This window comes from Bufo bufo, chromosome 5 (assembly GCF_905171765.1).
Source record: "Bufo bufo chromosome 5, aBufBuf1.1, whole genome shotgun sequence".
In the NCBI taxonomy this organism is placed as follows: Eukaryota; Metazoa; Chordata; class Amphibia; order Anura; family Bufonidae; genus Bufo; species Bufo bufo.
Genome location: NC_053393.1, coordinates 530,387,784 through 530,398,195, shown reverse-complemented (window position 1 = coordinate 530,398,195; position 10,412 = coordinate 530,387,784). Strand labels below are relative to the sequence as shown.

General features: G+C 44.4%; 1 protein-coding gene across 2 annotated transcripts in view; it reads left to right on the top strand.

The window, feature by feature from the left end:
- Positions 1-2,343: 2,343 nt before the first annotated feature.
- SGCE (sarcoglycan epsilon) overlaps positions 2,344-10,412 on the top strand; it is a 70,261-nt gene continuing 62,192 nt past the window's right edge. For both annotated transcript variants that reach the window (XM_040431211.1, XM_040431210.1), the window contains exon 1: positions 2,344-2,470. In XM_040431211.1, coding sequence (XP_040287145.1) covers positions 2,410-2,470 — 61 coding nt within the window. In that variant the 5' untranslated portion in view covers positions 2,344-2,409. The remainder of the gene's footprint in view (positions 2,471-10,412) is intronic.

Genomic DNA, 10,412 nt, shown 5'->3' with positions numbered 1-10,412 from the left:
TCTTCTGTATGAAGAGCTCCTACCTGTAGTTTCACAGGTTCAGTAGAAAATTGTACAGACTTAGATAGAGCCCTTCCATCGACAGATGACACCATCAATGATCTCTGCAGGCGTCAGACTGGAATGCGATATCGATCCACTATGGCTTGCTGCAGGAAGTTTCCTGCCGATTGAATCCAGAAGAGCCGTCTCCGTGAACCGATTATCTCCAAACGACAAAGCTGCCGGCAGAGTCAGGGGTGGAGAGGAATTATCTTCACCTAGGGCCGCCTCTCCAATGGACCCTAGGCTCGGGAGTTTCCCGGCTTCAGGGGACAAGCATGGAGCACATGATCAGAACAACAAATAGAAACAAAGTCCTTTGGCACAGCGGTGATCACGTTCCTGTTCAGTCAGCCTAACTCGGTCGACCTGCATGGGCTCAGAAACTGCAGACAACATGGAAGGCAGAGGGTTGGGAGCTTGCTGAAAAGAAGTCGCCAGGCGAAAAGGTCTCCCCTCACGTGCTGGGACGTTCCTGGAAACGTAAATCAATTTGAGTAGCCAGGGAGATGAGGTCATCTAAGGTGGAAGGAACATCCCGCCCACAGAGGCCCTCCCAAAAGTTAGCTACAAGAGCCTCATTATTCAAGTTCAGAGGCTAGCGTACGGAACTGGACTGCATACTGGCTCGTCGAACACCCTGCGGAAGGCTTCTAGGAAATCATGTAGATTCATTATGACTGGTTTGTTTCTTTCCCAGAGAGGATTGATTCAGGCCAGTGCCTCCCCAGTAAGGTGTGACAAAAGAAAAGCCACTTTGGCTCGGTTGGAGGAAAACTGCTGGGGCAAGAGTTTAAAAGGAAGGGTGCATTGATTTATTAACCACCGGCACTGCTTAGGATCACTATTGAAGCATGGAGGAGCTGAGAGACGTGGTTCAGATCCTAGGACATAGGAAGATGGCGGAGCAGGAGCCGAATTAACCGGGGCAGAGGAGCCCGATGACTGGGTTAGCAGATGTCAGGTCATTTAGATGCATATTCAAATGACGTAAATAGGACAGTATTTGAACCTGCCTCTCACGCTGTTGGGCCAACTCCTGGTGTAATTTGGGGAGACTGGAAGTGGTTCAGATCAGCAGGGTCCAATTGCCTGAGCAAACTGTAATGCAAGCGGGTGTGGACCCACTGCACCACTGACTGGCTATACTCTGGAGAGGCGTAACTAAGCAACTACCTGGTCTTCACTAGAGCCTCTGATGGGGAGGATAGGCTTGAGCCGTTTGGGTAGTTTCCAGGTGCCACTCCAGAGCAGTGGCAGCTGACCAGGGGGTCAGAGTACCCGGTGCAAGCACCAAGGGGATGTGCGTGGCCAGAAGGTTCCGGGTCAGGACAGGCAGCGATCAAGAAAGGTCAGTAAGCGAAGTCCAAAATCAGAGGCAGACGGCAAACAGACAAAGTCCATAAACGAGATCCGTGGTCAGAGGCAGGCGGCAAACAGACAAAGTCCATAAACGAGATCCGAGGTCAGAGGCAGGCGGCAAACAGGCAAAGTCCATAAACGAGATTCGAGGTCAGAGTCAGGCGGCAAACAGGCAAAGTCCAGGAGTTCAATAAGCAGAGTCCGGTACACAGTGAAGCATATAAGAGAAACACCTTTGCACATGAAGCTAGAGACCATGAGTTGCTCAGGCGTCTTCCTGTGGTAGGAAGCGCCTTTAAATACCTCCTGCAATTCAGCCATATGCTGGTGAGACAGAGGGCGTGTACGTGCTGCTTCATAGGTGAAGAGAGACACACCTATGCAAGACCTAACACCAGTACAAGTCTCCAGCAGGAAAGAATACCATAGTTAAGCTATCTGCTGCCCGCGATTGTCAGTACGGCGCATGGCGGCAGGGAAAGAGGGAGCCCGGCGCCCTTGCCCGCGGTTATGGGCAGAAGCGCCGGTATGGACCGCTGAACTAACAAAGGGTATGGTCTGGGGTCCATACTTCTTTACGGTGTGTACTTATTTATGGGGGGATGGGGAGAGTCTACATTAGGGCACGATTTTAAAAGTTTTGTTGATTTTAAGAAATAATGCAATCTGATTTTTAAAAGATCATGACAATAAAAAAATGAGTGTTATCCTAGACTTATGTAGGCCCCGCCACCCCTTAATCTTAGGGCCCCCTCCTCTGCATCGCGCTGCTTGTATTTTAAAAGCGTCTGCAGACATTGCTTGTGTTTTTTCCATGATTCTCCTCCCCAAACCCCAGGAATCTGCAGAGGCCGACAGACAACATTGTCAATGGCTATTACAGAGGAGAAGAGAGGGGCATGGAGGGAGGAGGAGGATGGAGATGAAGGGAGGGAGAGGAAGAGGAGGGGAGGCTGCTGCTGCTGCTGCTCTCGCCTTCCACAAGCACAGTCAGGGAGAGTGAAGATGCAGACGCTGCTGGGGATGAACCTCGTCGCTGTGAGATGCGGCCCCCTACTGCTGACAGGTCTGTGTGCATTACACATATGTGCTAACGTGCAGCTCCATCCACACCGCGCGCACACAGTCGCCCTGGCACTCCGAGCCCGTGCCATGGACAACATGAGACTGCTGTGTGCAGATGCCACATCTGTCCAGCTGCTGTGAGACCGGCCGCTGCTGGCTGCGTGAGCACGGATCGTACACACGTCTCCTATGGATTTATCTATTGTGTGTGCAATCTATGGATGCAGCAGAGCCGAATTTGTTGTTGAGCATAGTAATAAACCCTGTGGAGCCCAAAGTTGTGGACAATGACAAACTCATCTCTTCTACATATGTGTTCCATATAAGGCCTTATGCACACAACCGTATGTATTTTGCAGTCTGCTAATTGCGTGTCCGCAAAATGTGTTATGCATCCGCGTTCTGTGCAGACGCATTGACATCAGTGGGTATGTGGTCCGCATTTTGCGGCCAAGTATAGGACATGTTCTGTCTTGTTGCGGAACTGACATACGGAGACGGAAAGCACACGCATCATCCATGTGCTTTCTGATTCTGTATATCTGTTATGCAAAAAGATAGAATGTGTCTGCAAAATGCGGACCACGGGCCCATTGAAGTCAATGGGTCTGCAAAAAAAAAAATGCAGACGGCACAAGGAATGCATACATATTTTTAAAAATGGATACAGTCGTGTGCATGAAGGTCTTAATCTAATATTTGATAGGACAGATGCTCTATGGCTGATTGCATACGGGTGTATTGTCGTATTACAGTTGCAATTCCCGTTCTGACCTCGGAAGGACATTGTCTCCCCACCAGCGGTGTATTTGCAAAAATAGAACTATCCAAACATCACTTCTTAGGTCTGATACAAGAGATCGAATTATATGGGCCCATAGTGAACCTACATGTCTGTACATGGCACATGAATATTCTCCCCTTGCTTTACCGAGACACTATATGGCGGTACACGTAGTAGCTAGCCTACCAGGGCCCATAGATGTCCAATAATTGGTTACCAAAGCAAATAAAGTACAGCCTGAGCAATCTGATGCTTAGGGCTCGTGCACATGGAGTGGAAGCCATACAGCGCCCTACAGTATGGAGCCTCACAGCCTCCGTGTACTGCCGTAAAGCCTCAGTCAGGTACCTTATACAGTTGCAAGAAAAAGTATGTGAACCCTTTGGAATGATATTGATTTCTGCACAAATTGGTCATAAAATGTGATCTGATCTTCATTTAAGTCACAACAATAGACAATCACAGTCTGCTTAAACTAATAACACACAAATAATTAAATGTTACCATTTAGCTGGAAAGGGTTATAAAAGTATCTCCAAAAGCCTTGCTGTTCATCAGTCCACGGTAAGAAAAATTGTCTATAAATGGAGAAAGTTCAGCATTGCTGCTACTCTCCCTAGGAGTGGCCGTCCTGTAAAGATGACTGCAAGAGCACAGCGCAGACTGCTCAATGAGGTGAAGAAGAATCCTAGAGTGTCAGCTAAAGACTTACAAAAGTCTCTGGCATCTACGATACGTAAAACACTAAACAAGAATGGATTTCATGGGAGGATACCACAGAGGAAGCCACTGCTCTCCAAAAAAACATTGCTGCACGTTTACAGTTTGCACAAGAGCACCTGGATGTTCCACGGCAGTACTGTCAAAATATTCTGTGGACAGATGAAACCAAAGTTGAGTTGTTTGGAAGAAACACACAACACTATGTGTGGAGAAAAAGAGGCACAGCACACCAACATCAAAACCTCATCCCAACTGTGAAGTATGGTGGTGGGGGCATCATGGTTTGGGGCTGCTTTGCTGCGTCAGGGCCTGGACGGATTGCTATCATAGAAGGAAAAATGAATTCCCAAATCGAGACATTTTACAGGAAAACTTAAGGCCATCTGTTCACCAGCTGAAGCTCAACAGGACAACAACCCAAAGCATAGAAGTAAATCAACAACAGAATGGTTTAAACAGAAGAAAATACGCCTTCTGGAGTGGCCCAGTCAGAGTCCTGACCTCAACCCGATTGAGATGCTGTGGCATGACCTCAAGAAAGCGATTCACACCAGAAATCCCAAGAATATTGCTGAACTGAAACAGTTCTGTAAAGAGGAATGGTCAAGAATTACTCCTGACCGTTGTGCACGTCTGATCTGCAACTACAGGAAACGTTTGGTTGAAGTTATTGCTGCCAAAGGAGGTTCAACCAGTTATTAAATCTAAGGGTTCACATACTTTTTCCACCTGCACTGTGAATGTTTACATGGTGTGTTCAATAAAAACATGGTAACATTTAATTATTTGTGTGTTATTAGTTTAAGCAGACTGTGATAGTCTATTGTTGTGACTTAGATGAAGATCAGATCACATTTTATGACCAATTTGTGCAGAAATCCATATAATTCCAAAGGGTTCACATACTTTTTCTTGCAACTGTATATGCAGAATGACTTGGATCATTCAATGTGCTGTCTAATAATATCATCTAGGCTACTTTCACACATGCATTGTTAATTCTGGTATTGAGATCCGGCAGAGAATCTCAATACTGGAATTAAACGTTTAGATTTTGCACATCTGGATGCATCCGTTCCGGAAAAAAAAACAGATCCCTCACTAAATACATTGAAAGTCAACGGTTGATGGATCCGTTTTTTTAGGCTCTTAAAAGAACGGATCCGTCACCATTGACTTACATTGTTTTCTGTGCAGGATCCGTCTTTTTCCGGTTTTATGACCGGACACAAAACCGCAGCTTGCAGTGGTTTTGTGTTCGTTCACGAAACGGAATGCTGCCAGAACGGAATGCATGAGGACTTAAACGGAAACATTTTTTTTCCGGTATTGAGCTCCTCTGCTGGAAAACAACAACGCAACTGTGAAAGTCGTCTTAGTGATACGTGGTAGGTGGGGTGTGTTCCTGATTTTGCATTAGAGCCAAAGAGCGTTACTAACGCCTCTGCTTGTGGGTGAAGAGTGGTGACTGCCATTCAGAAAGAGCGAAACTAAGTAAGAGAGGAGCGGCCTGGATGAAAATGGTCATAACATATAAAAACACGTGTAATTACAACACACAAAAAAGACAAACAAAACCGGTCATGCGCTGTAAGGTCCAGCGGCTTTGTGTGTTACTATTGTATTGTATTAGTTGCTCTCGTCCTGAACACTTTATGTTGGGCCAAATAAGGAAACCGAGCTTTAATGAATATTAATACTGTCCATACAAGGAAGGAGCTTGTTGTCATCAGTTTATTGTCATCGTGTTACCAATTTACTACAGTTTATACTTATCTTTCAACACTTTATATACTGTACTTAATACTCATTCATAAATACATTATATTAATATATTACGTGTAATGTGTATGTACAGTGACTCCACCAGCAGAATAGTGAGTTCAGCTCTGGAGTATAATACAGGATGTAACTCAGGATCAGTACAGGATAAGTAATGTATGTACACAGTGACTGCACCAGCAGAATAGTGAGTGCAGCTCTGGAGTATAATACAGGATGTAACTCAGGATCAGTACAGGAAAAGTAATGTAATGTATGTACACAGTGACTCCACCAGCAGAATAGTGAGTGCAGCTCTGGAGTATAATACAGGATGTAACTCAGGATCAGTACAGGATAAGTAATGTATGTACACAGTGACTCCACCAGCAGAATAGTGAGTGCAGCTCTGCAGTATAATACAGGATGTAACTCAGGATCAGTACAGGATAAGTAATGTAATTTATGTACACAGTGACTCCACCAGCAGAATAGTGAGTGCAGCTCTGGAGTATAATACAGGATGGAACTCGGGTTCAGTACAGGATAAGTAATGTAATGTATGTACACAGTGACACCACCAGCAGAATAGTGAGTGCAGCTCTGGAGTATAATACAGGATGTAACTCAGGATCAGTACAGGATAAGTAATGTATGTACACAGTGACTGTACCAGCAGAATAGTGAGTGCAGCTCTGGAGTATAATACAGGATGTAACTCAGGATCAGTACAGGATAAGTAATGTAATGTATGTACACAGTGACTGCACCAACAAAATAGTGAGTGCAGCTCTGGAGAATAATGCAGGATGTAACTCAAGATCAGTACAGGATAAGTAATGTATGTACACAGTGACTGCACCAGCAGAATAGTGAGTGCAGCTCTGGAGTATAATACAGGATGGAACTCGGGTTCAGTACAGGATAAGTAATGTAATGTATGTACACAGTGACACCACCAGCAGAATAGTGAGTGCAGCTCTGGAGTATAATACAGGATGTAACTCAGAATCAGTACAGGATAAGTAATGTATGTACACAGTGACTGTACCAGCAGAATAGTGAGTGCAGCTCTGGAGTATAATACAGGATGGAACTCAGGATAAGTACAGGATAAGTAATGTAATGTATGTACACAGTGACTGCACCAACAAAATAGTGAGTGCAGCTCTGGAGAATAATGCAGGATGTAACTCAAGATCAGTACAGGATAAGTAATGTATGTACACAGTGACTGCACCAGCAGAATAGTGAGTGCAGCTCTGGAGTATAATACAGGATGGAACTCGGGTTCAGTACAGGATAAGTAATGTATGTACACAGTGACTCCACCAGCAGAAAAGCGAGTGCAGCTCTGGAGACAACCTAAATTACTTGATGTGAAGTGATTTTGTTCATGCAATGTGTATCCCACTAAAATAGAATTCTAGTCTCATTTTTTGACCATCTTGCCCAGTCTCTTTAAAGTTGTGATCATTTTCAGTGATACTCAGTATCCAAATAGAGGGCCAAATCATGGATCCATAGAATGGCGCACATACTTGTAGCCTGGCATGAGCTCTTACTGCATAACAAGGAGAGAAATGTCCAGCACCAAATCCGAATTCTTGATAAAATGCGTCAAAATGTATTTACATCTTCATTTAATCCATAATAGAAAAATAATCCATGGTCATTCATGAATAAGGATTCAGCAATCTGAAATGCGTAGACCTGACCGCGGGGTTCTTGTTTTTCTATTAGGGATTTAATGAAGATATAAATAAATCTCTACGTATTTTATCAAGAATCCGGATTTGGTGCTGGACATTTCTTCTTCCTGTGACGTTCTGTTTGATTCCTTTCCCAGGAGTCCAAGACAGGTGGTGGACTGATCATCGTATTGTTTTTTAACTAATTCTTTGTGGATCTCCGTATACCCCTGATTTTCTATGGAACATCTAGAGTTTCGGGTTTTTTAATCATCGATTTGCTAACATAAAACAAAAAATAAGGGCTACCAGCAGACACTTAGCAGAAGGCTACTTTAGATGATCTTTATTTACATTGTGTATTGCAGTATAAAGGTCTGTGTAATGCTGACTGCACCCAAGACAGGAATTTTGGCAGCTTTGTCTTCTGACTTGCTAATGGCCCTGTAAACACCTCTACACACATAGTCACCAGCTAATTTAATATCAGTATTTTTATTTTGACAAGTAAAGGTGTTTTCTGGGAGTTATATATTGATGACTTCAGGACATATCAACATCAGATCGGTGGGTGGGGTGGTGGGGTTGACTCCCACCACCCCTGCCGGTCACCTGGTGGAAGGGGCCACAGCACTCCGACAAGCACTGCAGCCTCTTCATAGTATACAAAGCACAGTGCCCTACATTGTATAGTGGCTGTGCTTGGTATTGCAGTTCCATCCCATTCACCTGAATGGGACTGAGCTGCCGACAGGCCATATAACTGATGGACATGACACAGACTGTTTCCAAAAGCTGATCGGCAGGGGGTCCAGGAGTTGGACCACCACCGAGCGCATATTGATGATCTGTCCTAAGGCTGGGTCATCACCATTTAAGTCTGAGAAAATCTAATGTTTGACAAACTCCAGGAAAAGGCCTTGTAGACTCACAGTAGAGAAGTCAAATCTACCAAGCTGCATCTCTCCATTCCTGCACCCTTGAGTGCAACCATAGACGATGTGCTGACCCTAGCGCTGGCATAAGGACACTGTTTGCTGTGACACTCGGGAGTGAAGAGGGGTGCAGGAAAGAGGTGCAACAAGTATCTGGGGTCTGTAAAAGGGCTGGACTGGAATGGGTTCTATAAAAATGGGGGTTCTGGTGTAGGGCCTGTATAAAGGGGGGGGTCTGATATGTGGTCTGTATGTATAGGGGGGTTTGGTGGCTGTGTAATGAGAGGTCTATATTTTGAGGGCTTGATCTAGGGTCTGCTTTTCTTTAGTCAGTCTAAAATGGGTCTGGTCTGGGGTCTATGTTTGGGGTCTGATCTTGGCTGTATACTTTGAGGGCTTGATCTGGGGTATACATTTCCTTAGTAAGTCCTGCTTGCATATGGAGGGGTCTGGTCAGGGGTCTATGTTTATTTTTCGGGGTCTGATTTTGGCTGTATATTTGAGGGTTTGATCTGGGGTATGCATTTCCTTAGTCAATCCTGTTTATATATGGGGAGTCTGGTATAGTAGGGTCTATGTTTATTTTGGGGGTCTGTATTTTGATTTACCTGGGGTCTGCATTTTTTTTTGAATGTTTGGTGTGGGGTTTATATTTATTTATGGGGTGTGCATTTGTTTAACGATTACTTTTTCATTTTGGGGTTTAATGAAGTAGTTAAATTCCATAAATTATGGGCTTGTCCGATATAAGGTAAACAGGCAGGACCAAAAGTGTTGCCAAAAATTTTGTACAACTATTTTCTAAATCTCCCAGATGTCCCTTCTGAAGAGTTGTCTAATATGAGATAGAAGTAGTGTAATGGTTGGGGGCCCTGATACAGCATGGGGGCCCCATGGGGGGCTAATAGTTATAGCCAGGACATAAATGTGGCCACACAAGAAACCAGCGGTCGCTTCGGTTCTTTCACTTGTATGACTCTCATGTTCTTCTGTTTTGTTCTGTAAAGCTTTATTTCTGTGCTGTGCTGATGGCAGTAATGACTCCGTTTACGGGATGGTTAAACGGTTGAACCCTCGTGCCATCAGCAGACTAAATCCTGCTGAGAAGACCAATGGTGAGTCCAGGCCACACCTTGTAACACACTTGGAATTAATGATCCTTCCCTTTAAATGTGTTTTCAAACCTATATTAATCTATAGTAGAAAAAAACCATAAATGATGAGATTTTCTGTGACTTACACATCTTGCCCCTGAATTGACCAAATGTTGTCTACTTATCTCCTGCGTTGGTTTATCTTACCACAGTAACCAAATGTCCATTCCTTTTTGACGCTTATCTCCAGGTAAAGCAGGGATCCGATTGATGCAGGAACAGTCTTATGGATAAGTAGGAGCCATGGTCCTGATTTTCAGAGATTTTTAAGGAGATATCCAGTGTATACACCACACAGCCACATGCCGAAATACCATGCCAAATAATACTTTCATAGAATGACCATTTAGTACTGCCTTTCAGTGACCAAATAATACTGCTATACAATGCCTGATTCATACTACACTACAATGTCTGCAAAATACCCCTACTCCATATCCAGCCCATGTAAAAGTGCCACCTAATGCTACCATATAGTATGTGGTGCTATTAAAACTATGGACACTGTGACAAAACCCATTATAAGTCAATGAGGTCCATCAGGATCATTGCGAAGAGTGCCTACTGTAAATGCCAATGGAAATGTGTTTCCTCTCCACTCCCAGGTTGCTGTTAAGGGTCCTGTCTTTAGGGACCTCTGGGAAAATAAGGGTCCTGGGCAATCGCCCAGGTTTCCACTAACTGATATAGGGCTAAAATCCCAAATTACCTGACTCATTAGGTGACCTTACACCTCCTATAGCTTTCAGCTGATAGTCATTTCTCACGACCTGCCCATGCACGCTAAGAACGGCCAAACACACTTGTTCTCAATGGAGAGAGAGTAATACGCTGATTCAGGACATTTCTGGAAGAGAACAATGCATTGGAGATGCTGAAATCCAACATGATTGAC